The following is a 22,264-nucleotide window of genomic DNA, read 5'->3' as shown; positions in this document are numbered from 1 at the left end:
GTCAACTAGAATCACAATCTTATTTACCAAGGGTACCTAAAATTACCAGTCAAAGGAGGGGCCGCTCCCTGCCCCTGTCGATGATCTATGAGGGAAGGGAGTACGAAACAGTATAATGTGGCGAATGAAGGCGACAAGAGAGAGAAAACATAAACTAAGAGTCGAGTTAGATAGAAGAGACGAAAAGTAACTGTATCTCAGAATACGAGCCACCTTATGCCTCGTAGCGGCGGACTACCACGGGCAGCTGTGCGCCTTTCTCGGGCTGCGATGCAACAGTCGGCCGGCGCACAATCGTCTGCTTCGGCACAATATCCCCAGAGGGAACAGCCAGCTCGAATGTGAACGAACGGAGTAGAGAGAAGAGCAAAGCCTTCATCCTGCATATGCAATGCTACGATCAATTATCCATAATTGCCGAAGGAAACAGGATAATGCTTACTCCAGAAGCGAAAATCTGAAGCCAATGCACGCATGTGGCCCGCCCATGAACGTCATCTGGTTCCCCCACACACCAGGGATCCCATGGGCGCCCTCGGGCGTGTTGCCTTCGAGCCAACGTTCGGGGTCGAACGTCTCCGCATCCTCGCCCCAGATCGTAGCTGAGTGATTTGTGGACATGATCGGGATCGCGACCATGTCTCCTTTCGCTACTCTGCTCACATTACCGTGCTCAGTGTCGGGTTTGAAGGGAAGAAGGGTAAAGGAAACGCACTTGATACTCTCATGTCTCAACCCATTGACATCCACGAACGGCGTTCCAAGCGGAATGACGTCATCCTTCGTGACGCTACGGAACGTGAGCGGTACGGGCGCGTGCACGCGCAGCACCTCGCGGACGACAGCCTCAAGGTAAGGTAGGGCATTGATCTCGTCCATCGTTGGCGTGTCGATTGAAATTGTGAGGCACTCATCGCGCAGCTTGGATTGCACAGCGGGGTGCTGTGTGAGGGAGAAAAGTGCCCACGCTGTTGCGGTGCTGGTGGTTTCGTGACCTGCAACCAGGAATGTCGGAATTTCTATTATAGACATGTTAGCAAAGTAAAGTTTTCGTTAGTGGAAGTACGCACGTCCACTGAGCTCGTCATCAGTAAGATGCCGCCCGCCGTCCTGCGACATATTTGCCTTCACTAGCAGACTCAATAGATCTCTGGCTTTGCTCTTGTCCTCACTCTTCTCGTTGTCGCTGAACTGTGCCTTGCTCTCCGCGAGCAACTTGCCCCCGATGCGCGCCATATTCTTGCGTGCTTCCATCACCTTTAGTCTGCGTTTATCAGGCTATCGACACCCACCGACATTAGCACATACGCACACATTCTTCGATGGTTGCACTCACGAACACAGCATCCAGAATGGGGAGCATTCCCCGAACAAACGAATTTACAGAAGCGAACGATCCGGACGCGGTGAAGACTGCGCTAAACGCAGAGTTAAGCTCGTTCGGTTTTCCTTCGGGGTTCAGTGAGTTGAACCGGTAATGGAACCCCGCAAGGCCGATGATGTCGAGTGCTGCTTTACTGAGCCAACTCAGCGCGTTGAGCGTCACAGGCTTGCCGTCCGCGGGCACTTCACGGAGCCAGAGATCGCGCATCTGAGAAACGCCGGTGATGCATCAGCGACTGCGCCGTATCGCAAGAGTATGCCATGGCTCACCAGGTTAACCTTGTCAAAGATGATGGGTGTGAGTTCGCGCAGCTGGAGGGGCCCGAACGCAGGGTTCTGTTGGAAGCCATGTCAATGTCCCGCGGAAGGCGGTGGGCGCATGGGGCTCACCATAATTCGCCGCTGATTCTTGTGCTGCTCTCCCCGAACACGCAAGAGACCTGTCTCTATATCAGCATTCATGTTGACGTTCTCAAATAGTATGCTCACCTTGTCCGTGGATGATACCCTCTCTACGAGACTCCGGCTTCTGGTATATTTCGCCGTGTTGAAGCACATAGCTGAGAGCGCGAGTGTCGATCGTGAAAAGGCTGCGTACCTTTTTAAATGATGACGGTCAGCGTGGGCACGTTGGCGGCAGACACATACATAAACAGAACGCGTACGTTGAGTGGGCCGAAGAACGTGAACGTTGACCCACTAAAGAGATCTGTCAGATTCGAGAGTAACCAGTTAATAGTGATAAATCCTCTCACAATTCAGCTATCCACTTCCTCTGTGTTGATTGAGTGTCCTACTTCAAGCTCAGTACTGAGTCCCAAAGCGAAGATTGAGCTGACGACGTACCTTGCTAAGCACTTCTAAGTTGCCCATCATCCAATGTGTTGCCTTAGGACCAGGAATGTGACGCAATGGCGATGTGAGTTTGCGATATTGAAAACGAAGGAACTTGAGGGCATAGTAGACGAAGACGGAGGTGACAGCCGTCAGCATGATGCGAGTGACCGGAGACTGAACCATTCTAGTGGTTCAAGCGTGTAGACAGCGTCAATGGGAAGTACGAGGGCGAATTGGTATGATATTTGGACTTTGACAGGAGTGGGAGGTGCTTATATGCGCCATAACGAGGATCAGTGTAGCAACAGCGAGGTGAAGTAGCGGGAACTCCTAAGTGGCAGGCAGATGCAAAATTAACACCACGTGATCGGGTAACCTCGTCGGTGGTTCTTCACGGTCCTCCCTCCACTTCAACAAGCCTTTCCTTTCTGGTTTTTTTTTCTCAGCGCTCAAGGACTCTGTCGTCATTTTCACTGGCAATGCCTCGTCATATTCTCCCACTAAGGATTCAGGATGTCACGGATATCGGTATAAAATACTGTCGCAACGATGACGATCCCGACGAGCAGAGCCGACTGGCAACGGGGACCAAGCTGAACACAACTGTTCTGGACTTCAGAACGACAATCGAGCACTCGGTCTGCGTTGACCGTTGCGATTGATATTTTCCCAAGCTCACGACTTCATATTAGGCTGTAGTAATCTATTTTCCAAACTCTGAAATCAGCCGAGCAAAAGGGAAGTCAAGGACAGCAATCCTACTTCGAAATAAATAATGTACAGGAGTAGCGTCAAGCGCAGCCTGAGACGAGCTTGACAGACATTATTTACTATGTCTAAATTCTGCCCTCTGTAGGCTCGTAGCGGCGCACTGCCACAGGCAATTGAGCTCCCTTCTCCCACTGCGATCCAACGACCGGACGTCGCACGACCGACTGCTTCGCAACTATGTCCTCCGCCGGAACTCCAAGCTCGAAAACAAAGGAGCGGAGAAGTACGAATAGCAGCGCCTTTATCCTGCAGGCAACACCATCAGTTATCTAATCACATAGGGAGGAAAGAGGGAATACGCACTCAAGAAGCGAAAATCTGAACCCAATACACGCATGCGGACCACCCATGAATGTCATCTGGTTGCCCCAGATACCGGGGATACTGTGTGCGCCCTCGGGCACGGCCCCGTCGATCCACCTCTCGGGCCTGAACTTGTCCGCGTCTACGCCCCAGATAGCAGGGGCACGGTTTGTGAACATGATCGGGATGCTGATGACGTCGCCTTTCGAGATCCTGATTTGCACTCATGTTAGCGTGCGTTTGTAACAGGATAAGAAAAAGGGACTGGCTTGATGCTTTCATGTTTGATCCCATTGATATCCACGAAAGGCGTACCGAGCGGGATGACATCGTCCTGCTGGGCGATACGCACCGAAAGCGGCACAGGCGCGTGCAGGCGTAGCGCTTCACGCACGACGGCTTCAAGGTACGGGAGCGAGTTAAGCTCGTCCATACTAGGCGTGTCAGTAGGGAGGGTGAGAACTTCGTTACGCAGCCTGGATTGAGCAACAGGGTGCTGTGTCAGAGAAAAAAGGGCCCATGCAGTTGCTGTGCTGAGAAAGTGTTAGCCCAAGTAGTGTCACATTGCGGCGAACGAATAAATGTGATCATACCTCGTTGTCTCGTGACCGGCGACTAAGAATGTCGGAATCTCTGTCATGAATGCAAGTCAGCGTCGATTATCTTCGACAATAAGCTCATAGACTCACGTCCGCTTAGTTCTGCGTCGGTTAAGTGCCGCCCGCCGTCTTGCGACATGTTCGCCTTAACCAGCAAGCTCAAGAGATCTCGGGCCTTGTTCTTGCCCCCGTCCTTCTCCCGTTCATCAGCAAACTGCGCCTTGCTCTCCACAAGGAGTTCGTCCTGAATGCGTGCCATAGTCGCACGGGCTTTCATCACCTTGTCCACTCCTTTGTCAGGCTGCCACAAAAACCAGTCGGTACGTTTTAATCGCGCATATACCCACTCCTAACGCGAAAGAAGACTTACGAAGACCTTATCCATGATGGGAAATAGTCCTCTCAGAATCCCATTAACTGAGGTGAATTTGAGCCCGGTGTCGTTGAAAAATGCACTGAACGCAGCATTAAGCTCGTTCGGCTTCTTTTCAGGGTTTAGTGCGTTGAAAGCGTAGTGGAACCCGGCGAGGCCAATGATATCAAGTGTCGCTTTGCTGAGCCAGCTCAGGGCATCAAGCACCATGGGTTCGCCGTTCGAGGGGACCTCGCGGAGCCAAAGATCGCGCATCTGAGCGACACTAGGTTTGACTGATGAATTTCATGAAGAAAGGCCATGACTTACAAGGTTAACCTTGTCCGTTATGATAGGGGTCAAGTCGCGAAGCTGGATGGGGCCGAAAGCTGGGTTCTGAGGTTGAAAGGCCGAGGTGAACTAATGATGTACTAGCTGGATCGATGAGTTTGCGCACCATGATCCGCCTCTGGTTCTTGTGCTGGTCTCCTCTGACGCGCAACAGGCCTGACATGGCCTCAACGATGATCCTACGTTCAGAAGTGCAGATCGGCTCACCTTCACCATGGATAATACCCTCCCTACGAAAGTCCGGTTTCTGATAGTTTTCACCGTGTTGCAGGACATAGCTCAGCGCACGAGTGTCGGTCGTATATAGCTGGCGCATCTGTGATAGATAATCAGCCAAATTGGGGCGCATCGGATTGGCCATGAAAGAGTGAGTGAGGCACATACATTGAACGGGCCGAAGAACGTGAACGTCGATCCACTTCGAACATAGTAACCTTAGATAGAGGTCCAGCTATCACATATATGTACTCACAATTTCGCAATCCAGCCCTGTTGAGTCTGCTGAGAGTCCTGCGTGTTTCTCAGTATCACACACAGACCAAGTTAGGAGTCTGGCCCAAAACGTACCTTGCCCATCACCTCAGGGTTACCCATCAACCAATGGGTAGACTTGGGCCCTGGTATGCAGTGAAGCGGAGAAGTAACTTTGCGGTACTGGAAGCGAAGAAATTTGAGAGCATAGTACACAAACACGGAGGTAACGACAGTGAGCGCAACGCGGATGATAGGAGACTGGACCATTCTGAAGGAAGATAAAGTAGGATGTGACGTGCTTAGTCGTTTGGAAGTGGTGCCTGTAGCTCAAAGAAAAGATATCTGAGGGTTCTTATACGTTCCATGAATGCGGACTAGCAGACCGAAAACGAGTACCGTATCTGCTCGTCGTGGGGTGAAGTGGAGAGTAAAGAACCCGGGGCGCGACAAACGGCCAAATTGAACGCACGTGACCGGGGATTTATGTCGGTATCGGACGCTGCCTGTCTTCAGCGCTTCACTTTGCTACCACACTTGTAGCGCTTTCATCTCACCTACGGATTCCTTCAACCTGAATTATCAACATGGCTTACGTATCTTTCTAAAGACGTTGGTGAAGGACATGCGACGGCCGCCGAGGAGGAAAAGACGGGCCGAAGAGGGATGTCTGGGCTGATCCACACACTGACTCGGTCATGGTCAGTTTCGTTCGCAATGCGTCCTACTGATGAGTCTTCAAAACTCGCATCTCTTTCTCGGTACTCTATCTCGCGCTCCTACATCCATTCCAGTTGCCTAACCACGCACCAATTCATCTCTATGGCTCAGTACAGCGGAAAGATCCTGGCTACGCCGATGCGTCTTGCTCTCGATGCAGCCACGGGCACATCCCGATCTTCTCAGAGGACCCTGCTCGGGAAACGTTCGCGATCTCGCTCGGATGCAGCCATCTTACTGAACAGCCAGAACCTTCACCAATCGTCCCTTCAATATGCTGTACCTATAACACCTGCTCCCGCCACCCGTTCACGCCGCTCCTGGGCTCTTGCTGTGTCTGGAGTTTCTTCCCAACTTGACGTTCCCACCGGTGGTGACGACCCGGACGAAGAAGAGAATGTACCTCAAGCTGAGAAGGAACGCGAGAATTTCGGCGTCTGGCTCGATGACAACAGCACAGCGTCCGTCCCACCTGCTCCGCGACCTGTGCGGATTCGCAAAGTCCTCGCCGACTTGGACCTTAACGTTGCCCGCGGTGACCCCTTCGTTGGCTCCCATCAACCACGTGCGACACACGGCGACCTCTCTTCTCTGCTCATGCCTAGTAGTCCTATGTCTAGCCCGTCGACCCGCGCCCGTGCAAGACCATCCAATACCCGTTCTGAACAAGCTCGCGCTACTCTTGATGCGCTTCGGGAAGAGGATGCTGTTCCTAAGGATGTCAATCCCAACCGAGTACCGACGACTTCTCAGGATACAAAGAGACGCCGCGTTACTCAGCCTAATTCGCAGTTGGTTTCCGGACCGCAGTGTTCAGCTAGACGCACTTCTCGATCCACATGCCCGACATCTTCAGCTTCGGTTCCCCCGCCGCGGTCGACCCCTGAGGAGCCCCTCACGGCGACACCGTCCTCTGCTACCCCATTTGCTGCAAAGTTGCCTTCCAGCTCTGTCTCGGACCGCCTCCTCCGCTCCCACACAAAGCTCCAACGCGCGCATAGCGATAATCTTGGCGCCAGACACTTCAACGTCGACACCGCCTTCATCACGCTCACGCGACCCCGGTACAAGTTCCGGCGCACCCGGAGCGCGCCCACCGAATCCAACGTGGCCGGCGCTCGCCAGCGACACCGTCGTCGTGATCAAGAGCATGATGCGAGCGGGAGTGGGCCTCCATCTCAGCCTGTATCTCATCGCGTCCCTAACTCTGTTTCCCGTTCTCTTGTCAACTCTGGTGACAGTCTTCAGGTCTTTGGTCACAAACAGCTGTGCGAGGACGTGGCCCGTGGCGACGCGGACGTGTCGGTCTCGCGATGACCTGGTGTTTGGTCTGTCAGGGCAGGATATGGTGGGTATGATCTTCCTTAATATAGTGCGAACGTAAAACAAATACCAGTACAAGATGAACCTATGACTACGATTTCAGAATTCCGCCGCCCCATGTTTCTACTATCCGCGAATCATAATTCAGTCAACAATGATACAGAAGTTATCAGATACGTTGATTAGTCGAAGTGCCTGCCTCCGTCAATAGTGATCTGCGAGGTGGGTCGCTCGCGTTAGTCTTCTGTGCCTGCCAACAGTGTCCAGGACTGATACTCACGCTTTGCCCTGTGCCACCGACAACCCGTCCGAAGTGTGAAAGTATGCAGTGTGAAGTAATGTCCCCGCGAAGGCCGGTGCGTATCGAGAGGGCCAGAGTGTATCAGAGCGTATCACGAGGAAAGGCACGATCAGTAAGGTTCAGAGAGAGGCGCTTAAACAAGGCAAGAATATTAGGAGGACCATACCTGTAATGAAGTGCGATTCCTCTGAGGCGAGGAAAGATACAAGGGCCGCGATGTCTTCGGCTTTTCCTAGGTACTTGAGGCTCATTTTCTTGAGCACCTGTTTTACGCCACGGCACCACCAATACATCATACGGTGATCACCGGGCCAGCAGATCAGCAGGGCGACGGTGAAAGGCAGGAGACAGGCGGTGATACAAAGAAGGGAGTTGCACTGACATCGTCGTCATAGACGCGCTGATCTGTTGATCCCAAACGTTCCATGGTTTGCTTGTTTAGATCTGCGACTGTCAATGTCATTAGTCGACATGCCAGCGATGTCAGAATCAATCAACCCGGGTACAAATGTCAATGTTACGGGCTAGCGACTCTCGAGGCTCGAGACTCGAGAATATGGAGAGAAATAGGGGCTACTCACGTAGAGCGGTCTGGGTAGGACCGGGTGCGTATGCATTAACTGTGATACCGTGGACGCCAAGCTCGGTAGCTGGATGTATGCGCGTCACGATCGTCTTCAAAACATGTTGGAACGAAGCACATACCAGCACACTGGGTAAGACCTCGAATTGCAAACTTTTTACACAGCGTCAAAAGAGCGCAGCGACACGTGTAAAACGGCTGCAAAAAGGAGACTAACTTGGACCCCGAGTATGCGCACATCGTCTCCTCTCCTAGAGAATGGTCAGTAGTTTGCTTTCACCACAAACCACAAACGCATGCTCGCCCATCTTTCCCAACAAGGAACTTGCACCGATAATGCGACGTCCACGCTTGTGCGTCGCGTTGAGCTCGATCATCTTCCGCGCTGCATGCTTGTAGGTCAAGAACACCCCGCGTGCGTTGATTGCGAAGATGGTATCCCAATCTTCAACTCTAGCTATACGGGCCAAGTGTAAGGTTTCCAACAAAAGCAACAGATTGAGAGCTTACTGTCGATAAGAGGGGCAGAGTGGATTTTCCCCGCGTTTGCGACGACCTTCAAGTTGACGTCGATGCGCGGCAATCAACCAAGGCGATCACCGGGCAAACAACAACCATCAAACACCGACTTGTCAGCCCCGAGCGTGCTCTCTTTCGCGTAGCTACCACCGCGCTGCGTGACATGTATGCGCGATGCATTGCCATCCTACTCACCACGTCCAGTCCACCAAGCTCCGTCGCAAGCTGCTCGATCACGTTCTCAACATCCTGCTCAACCGTCACGTTCCCCGTCTGCGTGGCGACCCTTTTCTCGGGATACTGTGACCGGATTTCCTCCGCGACTGCCTGAAGTTTCGCCTCGTTCGAGGCGAGATCGCTCAGCCCTATATCGAACCCGTCGGAAGCAAGCCGCAGCGCAATCGCCCGCCCGATGCCCTGCCCCGCGCCCGTGATGAGGGCAACCCCTTTTGATGGCATAGCTTTGGTCTTTTTCCGGGGATGTTTTTGCGGGGAGATAAGCTTAGGGTGGGTGAGGATATCGTACGATGTGAGCTGCAGGGCGGTGTTGCTAATCCATCGGGGTTTGTGTTACCGGCCAGTGAGCACCGGGCGCTTTTCTGTGGGAACGGGGCGAGGCCGCTGCGTCTCGTATTGAATGAACAAAATGGCTCAGGTGTACTGTTGTCTACGCTTCAAGTATACCTTTGCGATGATCCCCGCTCATGCTGCCCTGTGGTTCAAGCCCTTTTGATTCGCAAAGTTAACAGCTAACCTCGCCGCTCTTGCCGCGCCGTCTATCACCATTGAGGCGCTGAAGTGCTGCGGCTTGTCATGGATGCGGGGACTGAAAATGAACGTTGAGGCTTCGAGAAAGGTCAGTTCTATTAATTGATTGTGGAGTCGTGCAGTCTAAACGCATATAGTGTATCATGTCACTTCTAGAGATTGCTGTGTTTTGTCATGTGCTGCGCGAGGCTGAACACAACGCGCAGCAGGATAAACGAGTGTGTACGCATGCCTTCTTGCCTTAAGCTTAAATCCTGATACCGTCTAGTAGTGGTACTGCCTCTATACCTGGCGGTATCATACCAAGTTAGGACATGGTCGGAAGACGACATGAATAGGCCGAGCCCCTCGGGATTCCACTTTGTCGAACAGCCTCCCGACGTCATTATAGACAATCACCATAAGACTATACCTGTCCTCCGCAGCCCATTTGACCAATGACATGCAGTATTAGGTGAGCTTTGAGCTGAATCAGCACATCCGTCTGGTTGTATTTCTCCCTTCTAGTGTTGGTGCTGTGAGATGTTAGATTTTGTGGGAGACACAAGGCAAGTTTACAGCGCGTTTACTAATCATCAAGGGTTAGTTGACGAAGGGACCGTACTACCTCACTCTCGGTGGCGGCGCATCGTGCACATAGAAGGGTCATGCCACAAGTTGCGATTCAACAATAAAAATATCTTACTCCAAACTTACGATCTTGACATCGGGATTTGAGCTTGTGGATCTGTGAATTACTTACCTGACAGGTGACAAAGGTCTCGGTAAGCGCTTTGTATCCTCGGGCAACAGGCACCGTAACTGGCGAATGACATGATCAGGTTCGTCGGCTAAAGACCTAGAAACAGAGTTCGGTGCTGTTCGGTGTGGCGACTTTTCCGTGACCCACATCCGCGGTTCTGGTGCATCAGCATTCTTTATACGCCCAGTCCGTCGGATGAGGTCTTTCTACGAAGAACTTCCTCCCTTCCTCCCCTTCACTATGACATAAAAGGTCCAACGGGGAGGTAATCGTAAGATATGCCCTGAGCGCTGATCAGCGTACGCGTCGGCAGTGTCCTTGCTGCGCTTTAACGTTCAATACTAACTCGGCAAGGCTGAAATAGGCTGCAGTGGACTAGAGCTTCCCAGAGCCCCGATTCATCGAATGGAAAAACCCCAACCGGAAACCTCGTTCCCGGCTCAGTTGGCTGTTTATCAGCAATGTTCGGGTTTTGTTGCGTGCTTCGACTAAGGGGACGTCCATACGACGCTGATGAAGGTTGCGCGATTCGGCAAGCTGGCCTGTCGATCACCTCTGTATCCTTGCGGGCACGCAAGGCATCAATGTCTATCAATGTTTTATCAGATAAGACGCGCACGCGAGTTTGACGCCGCTCATTGCCGACTTATCCTTTTTTGTAGGTCATGTTCTCATGGGCTCCCCGTCATCGCGGCACTGCCATCATGGCCGATCATGCGTTGTCCTTGGCGGTCTCCTTGCCGCACCTGGCCTTCCGGCATCAATGCCCTAGACAAATGCTGACAGCGGAGACTTTCCCTAACTTTCCTCGAAACCAGCGCTGAATATCCGCAGTTATTGCGGCATGCTTACCCGGACATGGTCGAAAACTGCAAAACAGCGTACACGGTGTTCGTATCGCGTCGCGTGATGACAAACATTGGGACGCCTCCAGATCTGGGCCTCCCGATCCCTTGCAGATGTCGGACCTATATTTTCAAGATGGCTTTCGCTGAATGACGTTTCTGCAGAGACCTCGTCTTCCCTTCTTCGACCTCACCGTCTGTCCCGCGTCTTCCATATTCTTTCTTCGTGCGATGGCTGGTTCCACGTCCGAGCCAAAGGGCCCAACAGACAGTTCGCTCCGCGTTGAGAGGTTCGGCGATTATCCACTCGAGCTGTGGTGGTCCGTCGCCATCTTCATGTTCGTCGTCGGCGTCTTCAATTGGGGCTCGTACATCCACTCGAAGCTGAGCCGGTCAAGACGGTCTACCGATATCGAAAGTGGTGCTCCCTCACCGTCGCGAGGATTTTCTATCGGACGAATTCCCGTCATGCTCCTCAATGTCTTTCGGGTTATCGCCTACCGGTGGACACTCGACATCGGCAAATTCTACTCCTTCAGCGTGGCGGAGCTGTTCGTCACCGCTGGATACATTGCTCTGTTGTATACGTTTGAGTTCATCAACAGTACGTTGCTACCTACCAATCCTCGTTCCTGCAGACGAGTTTAACCGAGGTTTGTACTTATGAACAGCTACCGATCTCGAAGGTGTCCACTACGACATCAAGTACTGGAGTAACCGAGCAGCGCTCCTTGCCTCCAGCCAGATCCCGTTGCTCGCGGCTTTGGGCACAAAGAATAGTTTCGTCACTCGTCAGTACTATTATTTATTATCCTGCATGGATGGGAGACTCACAAGTGCCGTTTGACTGGCGACAGTGGTGACCGGAATTAGCTATGATCAAGTGGGTATTTTTCCCGTCACCATACATTAGAACAGTGCCTTATCATATCTCAGCTCAACTACATGCATCGGGTGATGGCGCGTGCGGTCATGTCCATGCTATGGATTCATGCGGGAAGCGAGGTGTATAGCTTTGCTCCATTCCAGGAGGAGCTGAAGGAGCCATGGCTGCGCATAGGTATTACAGCCCTCACCGCCCTGACGGTCCTCACCGTGATATCCCTTCGCCCTCTTCGTTCCCGGTTCTATGAGTTCTTCTTCTACTCGCACATGTTGCTTGTCTTGTAAGTTTTTTTTTCATCTACCTTTTCTCCCTACGCTCTTATTGAATCATGCACGCCATAGCATCTTCCTTCTAGGCGGGTTCTTCCATGTCAAAGCGCAACAGTTCGTATCTATTTCAAATCTCCCCGACATCTCCGATGCTAACTACTTTTTTTCTAGCGGTTACTACTGGATATGGCCCGCCTTCATTTTCTGGGGCCTCGATCGCGTCGTCCGTTTCGCCCGCCTGGTCATCTTCAATCACTCCTACTTCGGCTTCAAATCCGGTAGCGGCACCATGGACGCGACCGCGGAGCTGATCTCTGACACCCTTGTGCGCGTCCGCATGAAGCGCCCCTCTCACTTCCACTGGTCCCCTGGCCAGCAGGCGTTCCTCATCATGCCGTCCGTCTCGAAGCTCCCATTCGAGGCTCACCCATTCACCATCGCGAGCATCGACTCGAGCTTGTTCCAGCCGGAGCAGTTTGACGAGAACGAAAAGTCGATCTCTTCGCTCTGGAAGGAAGTCGTGTTCCTTGTGAACATTCGCGGAGGCTTCACAAAGCGCCTCGGCGAGGTCGCTGCCTCTAACGGTCAAATGAGAGTGTTTATCGATGGACCTTACGGCCCTTCGCCCGAGTTTGGGTGCTTCGACACGTGCGTGCTTGTCGCCGGTGGCTCGGGCGTGTCGTACACGCTCCCTGTCCTCCTGAACATTGTCGAGAGTGCTCGGAACAATGTCAGCAAGTGCACACGCGTCGTCTTCATCTGGTCCATACGCGATGCCAGTGCGTCTCATCGTGTCTTCTCCGGTTTTATCCCATTAACACTCGTCTTAAGGTCACATTCAATGGATCGAGCAAGCGCTCATCAAAGCCGTACAGCTCGCCCCATCCTCCCTCTCCCTCTCAATCCGCATTCACGTCACCGGCTCGGCGCTACCAACTCTTCCTGAGGCTCCCCAATCGCTTTCGCAAAGACAAGACACCGACGCATCCTCGGAGAAGACGCAGACTCCCGGTGTGACACCTGCACTCTCACTCAAGGATCAGGATTCTGTGCTTACACTCAGCGCTGTGCGCGTTGAGAGCGGGCGGCCTAACCTCAAAGTGCTCATCGGTGATGAAGTGGCTACGACGAGCAGGCGGCTCTCAGTGAGCGGTGAGTTTGATCTTTGATTTTCACGGCGTGGATACTGACTACAACCTTTTGTTACAGTGTGCGGTTCTGATACTATTGCTCGTGCCACGCGCGAGGCGGTGCGGTTCCCCGTTTCAGGGCCGTTGAGTGTTTTGAATGGCGGTCCGAGCGTCTCTCTGCATGTCGAGTCGTTCGGCTACGCGTGATTTTCGGTGTGTTATGACTACCAGTTTGATAGATTACTTCGCCCCTTCCGCTGTTGAATAACCCGGTTTCCGAGCGCTGGCTTCTTGATATTATCGGACTTAGTTGCATTTCTTATTCTCCATGTATTCTTACTCCTTAACGACCACCTGTGCCTCGCCGCGCTAAGTAGTGTATACGATACCGTACGGCCCATCGTCGCAGGTCTAATCCTGACGGCTATCGTGGTTTGAACACAGATCTTCTTTGATCATGTATTTACGAACTTAATTATAGATTGACAACTTTTGACCAGCCCATGTTCATAACTACGAGCTTGTTCCATATGTCCATGCAGCGAAATGCTACCGAAGCCGTCGGAAAGGAGTGAAAGATAGCGAAGAGATTAACGTTTGTATTAGCGCCGAGATCCACTCAATTGCCGTCTCCCGGATGAACCAGTTGCACGCCATTTATCTCCTCGATCACCTTCCGATGGCAGGTCCAGATTCAGATGCCGAGATAGGAGTAGCCTCGGCGGCGGCCGTCGAGGTGTGGGAGCGACAAAGAGCAGCATGCGCCGCACCAGGAGGATCGAGCGCGTGGATCGAGCTCCTTTGAGATACGCCCAAGCTTCAAAAAAATATCCGGCCACGGGGATTTTCGCCAAGGTACCTTCGTGCATTGTACCGCGTGATTGTTGCAGGGCAAAGATATCGTCATGCGAGGGGTCTTTGAACGGTTCGGGTATTCATGTTACTATGTGGGCGCTGATGACTAGGATGGGGCTGTTGGTGCATGCGGGGTAGTGAGGTAGCACCTGGAGACAAAACTTTACTGAAACGGAGTTTCCCAGATTTTCCGAGAGAAGGGATAACTTTGGATAACTGCGATCAGAAAGTTCATATGCCAGTAAAGTTCGCCTGTGGGACCGGATAAAACCCTAGTGGGTCGGTAGGTTGTACACCAAAAGATAGGGCTATCATCGTTGTTCTGATATTCACCCCTACGCATCTTGAGTCTGGTTCCCAATCAGAAAACCTCGACACGGTACCGCTGGTACACCAAGTAAAACCGTCAGAGCCCTGAAGGCTGTGCAGGTATCTGCAGGTACTCAACGTTCTGGATTATCAGCTCAGATCACCACCTTCTACAATGACGCCTCTAATCAATGACGACTGTATCCACAAAACAGACTTTGAACTCAATCATCCGTTAGACGCCTGACGAAACCGTGCGGTCTGATTGGCTCTTGCACCTTGAAGTCATCGCAGCCACAGAGACGAATAAACGAACAAGGCACATTAAAGGTCTTTGTTGATCGTGCCACGTCCTTTCTTATTGTAGTTCTTATGAAAGCGGAGAAGGGCGAGGCGGGGAAGTGGAAAGTTCATTGACAGACGCGACCGCCACAGTCTTCATTTCGTTAGGTCCATGAAAATGAACCACGTAAGCGTTCTTGATCAATCACGCATCCTAAACACTGGGAGACGATGGGCTTGTCTGTCAACATTCATTGTACCAAGTCCCTGGCAGTGGTACTTGCATCCATGCTCTTGGAGCTACGGTATAGTGAAGGAGAGACGGATGATAGCGAGTGGCGCATGCCGACGGACGCCACTTTGCACAATCGCCAGCAATAACGAGGAAGGCACACCATTAAAGTCGTTGCTGGTGAGTAACTCGAGACCTCTCGCCACGTACCGTTACTTGTGCACTTGAGCGCTCGTGGCGTCGTCGGTACCGGTGCCTAAGGCCTAAGAAACCGAGCACGGCACAGTAAGTCAGGTCAGTGTTGGCGCAGACCCGCCAAGTCCTGCGTCAAGTGGGTCGCAACTAAATGCGAACGTGCTCAGAAATTTGCTGGGAAAAAATCCGCTGCTAGCCTGCTCTAGTATGAAGACGGGCTTTCCGGTGCCATGGGAATGGGACCAGGCGGAGGCGGTGACTGAAGAAACAAAGAAGTTTCCGTGTTAATGTGTAAAGGGAAGAGAACGTGAAACTTAGCAGCTGAAAATGTGTTTTACCTTCTGTCCAAGACCGCTCATATCGGACGACCAACTCAGAAGTATGAGCGATCGAAGAGGCGACGCGAATGAATACGTGATATCCTTGTATTTGGTACGCTATGACATAGGAAACAGCAATGGGGAAGAACAGGGTAGAAAACAAGAACAAAAATGTAGTAACATACACATCGTGCCTTGTCGAAGACAGACTAGAGTTGGACGTTGAACTCTTGGGCACCAAATTCGATCAGAACGGACGTTCTTTCCAAGAGCGCAAGCCGGTCTCCAAGAAACAAAGTCCACATTCCGGGTCGTTGACCCGGATAAGCCAGGGTAACGAATGGTCGCATCCTCTACGGAGATCATACTCCCAAGCCAGCACGCAACCGCCTGACACCGAGATAGCCATGGCTAGCATCCAATCAACAAACGATGCAGCCCTCAGGCATGTTTGGCATGCCGTCCGCGCCCATGCTGAAGCCCTCTGGTAGGGGTCCCATGATCTCTTCCGGCGGAGAACCGTGCTTCTGAAGCTGTATTGTGCGTCAGAAATCACGTCTGATTGATAACGAAGACGTTGAGAGAGGTGAGCAGGAGAGACGGTGCGTACCTCTTCCATGAGCTTCATAACGCGGTCCTGGTACTTGGAATCCGTATCGCTGAACCCCGGCTCGTTGAACACGTCGAGCAGTGACTTGATGTTGATCACCTGTGCATCGTACCGAGTCTTATCCGCCTCGGAGAGAGCGGACGCGTTCTTTGCGAGATAGTCGGGGAACTATATAGGAGAAGGAGTTCAATCCATGAAGGAAGGAGGTGACCATGAGGAGGTCGACGCATAACACACCTTATCCGAGAGCTCCTTCAGTGGCTCATACAGCACATCCTTGCTCATCAGCTGACCCATAATCATCTCCAGCATTCCCTTCATCTCGTCCTCGCTCTCCGCCCCCTCCGCCCCGCCTGCAAGCTGCGCGAGGAGCGCTTCCATCGGATTCGACGGGTCGAACGCAGCCTGACCATCCTTAAGTGTCGACTCGGACGCGTTCATCTTGTTCATCGCATCTCGCAGGCGCGTTTGGTAGTCCTGCGGGCCCGTCGGCGGGCGCTCAGGCCCCGCTGCGCCTACAGGACCTTTGGATGTCGACGAGGATGTTGATGCACCGGGGGTGGTGGACGGCTGTTTCTGCGGGGCGTTCATCTCCTCGAGGAGCATCGCCTCCCATGCGGCTGCAAACGCCTTCTGCTGCTCGTCGCGCTCCTTCTTCTCCGCTTCCGTTAGGTCCTTGTCGTCTTTGTCGACCGCGCCCGGGCCCGGAGGGGCGCCGCCGAGGCCGCCGGTTTTAGGGTCGAACCCGAGTTCGGACATGAGGGATTCCATGCCTTTTGCAAGTTCTGCTGTGAAGTCATCAGAGGCGAAGTCGGTCAGTGAAGATGAGGGATCAGGGGGAGCGGGAGAGCGGGATGGTTCAGGGGCAATTGAGGAAGGGGAGAAGGGAGGGGAGATGGCAGAAGCTGCGGAAGTGGTGGTGGAATAGGGTGGTTTCTGAGGTTGCGTCTTTGCAGAGAATTGGTCGAGGACGTCTGATAGGATGTTTGTGGATTGAGAAACGTAAGAGTGAGGATGAAGACGTACCATCGAGATCGTCGAGATCCTCGTCCTCATCTGCTGATACCTTTGCTCGCAGGTCTTTTGACATTGTTGAAAGCTGTTGTTTCTCGCTAGAAGCAGTATCAAAGAAGTTTAACAGAGGCATGAAGCATGGTCATATGATATGGGAGTGTACGACACTCACCAGCACAAAAAGTAGGCCCGTGTCGAAATCAGTGACGTTCTATGACCTCGGTCAGAGTTAGGTGCATGTTTATACACGATGCCGAACCTTTTTGAAGACCGACCTAGTCAATGATTGTGATTGTGAGGAAAGCCGGGTAGCCGACAGCGGGGGTGTGAGAGGTGGATGAGATTATGGACGCCGGCGGCTTCTCGACAGACAGCCTCCGCGCTGCGCGAAACACTTTAGACGCGTGCCTCTTTCTCCCCTTGACCTCGTCCATAACACCCCGTCATGTCGTCTGGGCTCCAGAAACTCGTTCAGTCAAAGCTTTCAGAGGGTATGTCACTCACACCACCCCTCTTTACGGCGAAAACCTGATGCAAATCCGTTCCAGTTAACGAATGGCCACTACTCTCCGCGTTTTTACTGCTCACCGGCGCGTTGACGTTCACCAAGTACGCACTCAAGACCATCGCTTTCCTCAGCCAGACGTTCATCCTCCCGGGTCATAACGTTTGTTGCATCTTCCTCCCGTCTGCTTCGCTCCATTCAACCCTTTGCAATAGCTTAAAAAGTTTGGCGCGAAGAAAGGCGCTTGGGCAGGTTCGTCCTTTCGTCCACCAGAGGTGCCTACATCATCTAACAGCCTTCTTACAGTTGTTACTGGAGCTTCGGATGGAATTGGCCGCGAATTCTCCATCCAGCTCGCGCAGGCAGGCTACAACATTTTGCTCGTCGCGCGGAACAACAGGATGCTTGGTGATGTCGCCGCTGCCATCTGTATGTTCTTCTTTCGTTTCCCTTCAATGTATGCGCGCATACTTACTGGATACCTAGCTGAGAAGTGCGGAAGCTCGGTTGAGACACGCATTGAGCTCGTCGACTTTTCGAAGAATGACGAGGCCTCGTACGCGAACCTCAAGACTGTTCTTGCTGGGATGGATGTCGGCGTTCTCGGTATGTCATTCTTTCCTGCTTCCCCTACTCCCGCATTTCAGACATTACATGCTCACGCTCATACGTACATTAGTGAACTGCGTCGGCCGCTCGTATGACATGCCGACCTACTTCGCGGAGGCGGACGAGAAGCTCATGGACGACATCATCACCATCAATGTCGCCGGTACCGTGCGCGTCACGCGCGCCATCCTTCCTGGCATGGTTGCCAGGTATGTACATGTTGTGCAGCTCATGAGAAGAACGACTCTGACGCATATATGCATGGCAGGAAACGCGGTCTGATCCTCAACCTAGGCTCATTTGCCGGTTCCGTTCCCTCGCCCATGCTCGCGACTTACTCGGGCACCAAGGCGTTCGTGTCGACCTTCTCGGATGCGCTCGCGGAGGAGGTCAAAGGTCACAGTATTGTTGTGGAGCATCTCAACACCTATTTCGTGGTATGTCCCTCGCCACATTGCTACTCGTTTTGCTCTCCGTATCTCTGCATCGGCTTTCACCTTCCTTCTGTTCATCCCATCGTCCCATTCCCTGAACCAAACCCCGCCTAACCCGTGCCCACACAGGTCTCCAAAATGTCCAACATCAAACGCCCCTCCCTCTTCGTCCCCACCCCCAAAGCCTACGTGCGCTCCGCCCTCTCGAAGATCGGCTCGCCCTGCGGCGCCGCGTTCACCAACCGGCCCGCGACAAGCACGCCCTACTGGGGCCACGCGCTGCTCGACTGGGCGATCCACGTCGTCGGGTGGAAGCAACTGTTCATCAGCCACACGCACGGTCTGCACACGGATATTCGGAGGCGGGCGCTACGGAAGATTGCGAGGGAGGCGAAGAAGGAGTAAGGGAAGACGACGGGGATGGTTGGAGTAGTCGCGCTAAGTGCTTTTCTACTTTCTTTTATGGCATTCTCCTGTTATACCTCTTGTTACTCTTAGCAGCAGGGCAAGTGCCCAATACGAATAATAATTCATAGCGCTGGGTTCTGCGCATAGAAAACATAAAAGATAGTCTCTAAACCCTCCATCTCGTTCCACTCTTGCTCAACCACATTCAACCACGTGTCAAAATCTTCCGAGCTCACATATCCCAACCCTCCACGATTCATCAACGCAGCCTTCATGGCTCGGAACACGTCTGCAAAGTTCTTTCCCGCCTCCGCACCATCCTGTCGCGCCCAGGTGCCCAGCGGCAGACCACGCTTCTCCTTGTACATGTTCGTGGACCCCGCTTTGAGCAACAACAAAGGAAGGACCTCGGCGATGTTCAGCAGCAGCCCTTTCTCGACGTAGATCTCCTCTGGTGACGGGATCCGAGTGCCAGGTGCTGGCCTCGCCAAACTGGGCCCAGCCGCCGGACGTGAAGACGCTCAGCGATCCCTTGAGTGCGACCTCCCACTACAGGGCGGTGAGTGCGATGAGGACGCCCTGGTTGACTAAGGTGAAGGTGTCAGTCCAGGAGGGCGGAAGGCCGAGTAGGGACACGAGAGAGAGGTCGACGTCGCCGGAGAGGTCGATGCCTTTGATGATGCCGTTTGGGGAGACCTGGCGGGAGAAGTCAATGCCAGATGCCCGTTGGCGTGAACCGGTGAGTATTCTTGGTGTGTATAGTTTGAAGGGATGGAACGCTGGGCTGATATATTCTACATTCGCTATGTAGCACAAACGCGTCGTCGCTCGGGATGATGGGTGCGATAACGAGCCTTCACTCGTGTGTTTTCTTTAGGACGTTGTGCTGCGGAAACAGCATGGATCATAAACGAGCACGAAAGGCGTATGGCATAAATCACTCGTTCACTTATCATCTTCTCCTGATCCGAAGGCAGAATGTACGATGACCCAGCCCAGGTCTGGTCGCTGCGCTCCTTGTGAGCGATGGGAGTGTCCACAGTAGATTGGACAGGTAGGACAGCAACGGCCATGATAACGGGCGAAACGGGCCTGATCGACCAGGAACTCGTTTCTGGGGCCTCTCATCCGTTATTAATGCGTCCTAGTCATGACCCTTCATACGGAGTCTGCCATTAGTGAGTAATCGTTTCCACAACTTGAGTCAACCAGCGGGTCCAATAACTCCCATCCGCTCTAGTGATCCTGCAGTTACGCATGGGATCCCATACACATCAATCATCTCGATCCTATAGCGTGCAAAGTCTGACCTAACATCGTGTCTCGTTGTGCTGACGGCGCAGCTCCCGTCGTTGGTCAAGGACGTTATTGGGTAGACAAGGTGCCACCGCGGCTTGTTGTTGCGCATGCGACGCACTGGTTTCGCTGAACTCACCTGCAATCCTGCCAGATTTCGTCGCTACATACACATGGTATTTTTTGTCTTCAGAATCAGTGTCACCGCAAGCCTCTTCCAAACCGACATAAGTCCGACGAAGACACGCACAGGAGGTGAGATGCTCCAAAGGGCTTACTTAACTACGGCTCTGATGCTTCTTGTATTTATAGGCTTTATCAGGACTCGCAGCTACGCTCAGGCGCTGCCTGGTTGGTACAAATAAGCATTGTAATAGGAATTGGAGTACTCAAAGCAGCACGACATTCGCCGGTCGGAAAAGTCATGGTTGCCATGAGCCGGGACACCTACTCCCTTGTGGAGTTTGATTATCTCATTCATTGAAGCGCGAACCATTCAGTAAGAGGCACATAGATACAGCATCAATCTTACAACTAACAAACTCTAGAGAATACATGCTACTATGATAGGGTGCTAAGCCACCGGCTTCTGTGCGTAGAAGACATAAAACTCTAATTCAGAGCCGTTCGTCTCGTTCCACTCCTTCTCTACGCGGTCCAGCCAGTCATCAAACTCGGATTCTGACTTTACGTACCCCAATCCGCCATAGTTGAGCAGCACAGACTTCATGGCACGGTACACGTCAATGAAATTCCTGCAGACCCGCGCACCTTCGGGACCTTCCCAGCTCCCGAGAGGCAAGACGCGCTTCTCCGTGCGGATGTCCCTGAACCCGGCCTTCTTGAGCATACCCGGAAGTAGATCCGTAATGTGGAGGAGGAGACCCCTTTTCGCGTACATGACCTCCATCATGTCATGATGGCCTTCCGAGATGGGGCCTGCACGCCAGTTGCCGACTTCGCCGAACTGAGCCCATCCGCCAGGGGCGGTCACCCGAAACACTTCCTTGAGCGCCACCTCCCACTGCGCGCCCGAGAGTGCAGCCATGAGGAGCCGCTGGTTGACAAGAGCGTACTTGTTAGTCCAATCGGCGGGCAGGTCGAGCATCGAGCCCACTGAGAGCTCGATGTTGGAAGGCAACTTCGCGGGGAACATGCCGCTCTCGATGTCGATACCCTTCACGAGGACCTTTTCGGAGACCTGCTGGGCGAATTCGATGCTCCAGATCACTGACGGACTCGCACGGTGAGCGCCCATCATAAATCGACACTGCTTAACGGCTCACCCGTTCCGCATCCATTATCTAGCACGTACGATCCATCCACCAAGGCGATGGGAGGAAAGACAAGCCGTCCCTCGTATGCCTTCTTCAGAATGTTATGCTGAAGCGAGAGCCTACGACTTTGTTAGAGGACGTCACTGAGGTAGGCTGAGAATAGGGACCTACCTGTCATCTTCCTCCTTGTCTGCAGGCAGTATGTACACAGAATCCTCCCATTTCTGGCGCTTTCTCTCGGCATGGGCGATGGGGGCGTCAGGTACTTGGGAAGGTAAGACGGTTGCAGCGGAAGCCATGCTTTTCGATATCAATACCCAGAGCTTCAATCACTGGCCTTTTATACGCATCCGACAGAGAGTTTCCTAAATGATTGGTATGCTTTCTTTTCATTCAATGGCCATATGCTGAGTTGATACGTTTATTATTCCTGGCCAGCCGGGAGGCAGCACTTGTCGGACGTTTACATGTCGGGGCCGCACAATATAACTCGGCTCTCACAAGGAACTGAGCAAGATTTCAAGATGAGCGCTGAACGTAGTGGGCATAAGCTACAAACAGTTCTACAATTATGAAATAACTAGAATTGAATGCCGCGGTAGACGCTCATGTCATGGACATAAGGTGATTGTCGATGACAGTAGGCATGTGGTCAATTCCTAGTGCACAGTTAACCTAATAGCAGAAAGCTGACCTTTATTGAATAAGACACCGTCCAAATCTTTCTTGAATTCGTTGTCATAGCCCAAAGCTCTCCATGTTTTC

The 22,264-nt window shown here is 52.7% G+C and overlaps 8 protein-coding genes across 8 annotated transcripts; 3 read left to right on the top strand and 5 right to left on the bottom strand.

Moving 5' to 3' along the window:
* Positions 1-214: 214 nt before the first annotated feature.
* CONPUDRAFT_158945 (cytochrome P450) lies at positions 215-2,376 on the bottom strand (the record flags this gene model as incomplete). Its single annotated transcript, XM_007776014.1, has 11 exons — positions 215-380; positions 443-655; positions 716-1,019; positions 1,071-1,278; positions 1,337-1,591; positions 1,654-1,719; positions 1,774-1,823; positions 1,873-1,981; positions 2,049-2,082; positions 2,139-2,176; positions 2,230-2,376. 11 exons carry the CDS (start codon positions 2,374-2,376, stop codon positions 215-217), a joined length of 1,590 nt encoding a protein of 529 aa, XP_007774204.1.
* A 680-nt stretch (positions 2,377-3,056) lies between these two features.
* CONPUDRAFT_139978 (cytochrome P450) lies at positions 3,057-5,337 on the bottom strand (the record flags this gene model as incomplete). Its single annotated transcript, XM_007776013.1, has 9 exons — positions 3,057-3,237; positions 3,295-3,507; positions 3,564-3,827; positions 3,888-3,927; positions 3,984-4,194; positions 4,264-4,521; positions 4,576-4,641; positions 4,703-4,912; positions 5,164-5,337. The coding sequence occupies 9 exons, from the start codon at positions 5,335-5,337 to the stop codon at positions 3,057-3,059; spliced, it is 1,617 nt and encodes a 538-aa protein (XP_007774203.1).
* Positions 5,338-5,784: 447 nt separating this feature from the next.
* Positions 5,785-7,104, top strand: CONPUDRAFT_158943 (uncharacterized protein; the record flags this gene model as incomplete). Its single annotated transcript, XM_007776012.1, has 1 exon — positions 5,785-7,104. One exon carries the CDS (start codon positions 5,785-5,787, stop codon positions 7,102-7,104), a length of 1,320 nt encoding a protein of 439 aa, XP_007774202.1.
* Positions 7,105-7,135: 31 nt separating this feature from the next.
* CONPUDRAFT_131709 (NAD(P)-binding protein) lies at positions 7,136-8,972 on the bottom strand (the record flags this gene model as incomplete). The annotated part of the gene is made up of 9 exons (XM_007776011.1): positions 7,136-7,325; positions 7,391-7,398; positions 7,578-7,674; positions 7,794-7,861; positions 7,993-8,061; positions 8,117-8,245; positions 8,299-8,451; positions 8,505-8,550; positions 8,709-8,972. 9 exons carry the CDS (start codon positions 8,970-8,972, stop codon positions 7,293-7,295), a joined length of 867 nt encoding a protein of 288 aa, XP_007774201.1. The 3' UTR covers positions 7,136-7,292.
* Positions 8,973-11,045: 2,073 nt separating this feature from the next.
* On the top strand, positions 11,046-13,507 carry CONPUDRAFT_131705 (iron reductase). The gene is made up of 8 exons (XM_007776010.1): positions 11,046-11,472; positions 11,540-11,659; positions 11,726-11,750; positions 11,804-12,034; positions 12,096-12,137; positions 12,195-12,802; positions 12,855-13,175; positions 13,233-13,507. Exons 1-8 carry the CDS (start codon positions 11,100-11,102, stop codon positions 13,358-13,360), a joined length of 1,848 nt encoding a protein of 615 aa, XP_007774200.1. The 5' UTR covers positions 11,046-11,099; the 3' UTR covers positions 13,361-13,507.
* A 1,934-nt stretch (positions 13,508-15,441) lies between these two features.
* On the bottom strand, positions 15,442-16,865 carry CONPUDRAFT_112035 (Pex19 protein). The gene is made up of 3 exons (XM_007776009.1): positions 16,194-16,865; positions 15,957-16,124; positions 15,442-15,879 (listed from the first exon to the last, which is right to left on the bottom strand). Exons 1-3 carry the CDS (start codon positions 16,725-16,727, stop codon positions 15,769-15,771), a joined length of 813 nt encoding a protein of 270 aa, XP_007774199.1. The 5' UTR covers positions 16,728-16,865; the 3' UTR covers positions 15,442-15,768.
* A 514-nt stretch (positions 16,866-17,379) lies between these two features.
* On the top strand, positions 17,380-19,099 carry CONPUDRAFT_169318 (NAD(P)-binding protein). The gene is made up of 8 exons (XM_007776008.1): positions 17,380-17,461; positions 17,519-17,637; positions 17,691-17,727; positions 17,782-17,904; positions 17,962-18,081; positions 18,155-18,293; positions 18,353-18,521; positions 18,648-19,099. Exons 1-8 carry the CDS (start codon positions 17,416-17,418, stop codon positions 18,921-18,923), a joined length of 1,029 nt encoding a protein of 342 aa, XP_007774198.1. The 5' UTR covers positions 17,380-17,415; the 3' UTR covers positions 18,924-19,099.
* Positions 19,100-20,796: 1,697 nt separating this feature from the next.
* CONPUDRAFT_65835 (S-adenosyl-L-methionine-dependent methyltransferase) lies at positions 20,797-21,629 on the bottom strand (the record flags this gene model as incomplete). Its single annotated transcript, XM_007775918.1, has 2 exons — positions 20,797-21,452; positions 21,509-21,629. Coding segments are annotated over 2 exons (777 nt in total), but the record flags the coding sequence as incomplete, so codon positions are not given.
* Positions 21,630-22,264: the final 635 nt, after the last annotated feature.

The sequence above is a fragment of the Coniophora puteana genome, assembly GCF_000271625.1.
Source record: "Coniophora puteana RWD-64-598 SS2 unplaced genomic scaffold CONPUscaffold_16, whole genome shotgun sequence".
Classification (NCBI taxonomy): Eukaryota; Fungi; Basidiomycota; class Agaricomycetes; order Boletales; family Coniophoraceae; genus Coniophora; species Coniophora puteana.
The sequence above is the reverse complement of the archived record's forward strand: the minus strand, read 5'-3'. Positions and strand labels throughout refer to the sequence as shown.

Excerpts from the sequence above, each read along its gene's own strand:
- CONPUDRAFT_131705 (XM_007776010.1), top strand. The coding sequence starts at position 11,100 with ATGGCTGGTTCCACGTCCGAGCCAAAGGGCCCAACAGACAGTTCGCTC. Across the intron at positions 12,138-12,194 it reads TTCCATGTCAAAGCGCAACA|CGGTTACTACTGGATATGGC; the intron begins GTTCGTATCTAT and ends CTTTTTTTCTAG. Across the intron at positions 13,176-13,232 it reads CAGGCGGCTCTCAGTGAGCG|TGTGCGGTTCTGATACTATT; the intron begins GTGAGTTTGATC and ends CTTTTGTTACAG.
- CONPUDRAFT_112035 (XM_007776009.1), bottom strand. The coding sequence starts at position 16,727 with ATGGAATCCCTCATGTCCGAACTCGGGTTCGACCCTAAAACCGGCGGC. Across the intron at positions 16,125-16,193 it reads TGAAGGAGCTCTCGGATAAG|TTCCCCGACTATCTCGCAAA; the intron begins GTGTGTTATGCG and ends TCTCCTATATAG. Across the intron at positions 15,880-15,956 it reads TTATGAAGCTCATGGAAGAG|CTTCAGAAGCACGGTTCTCC; the intron begins GTACGCACCGTC and ends CGCACAATACAG.
- CONPUDRAFT_169318 (XM_007776008.1), top strand. The coding sequence starts at position 17,416 with ATGTCGTCTGGGCTCCAGAAACTCGTTCAGTCAAAGCTTTCAGAGG. Across the intron at positions 17,462-17,518 it reads TCAGTCAAAGCTTTCAGAGG|TTAACGAATGGCCACTACTC; the intron begins GTATGTCACTCA and ends AATCCGTTCCAG. Across the intron at positions 18,082-18,154 it reads GATGGATGTCGGCGTTCTCG|TGAACTGCGTCGGCCGCTCG; the intron begins GTATGTCATTCT and ends TACGTACATTAG.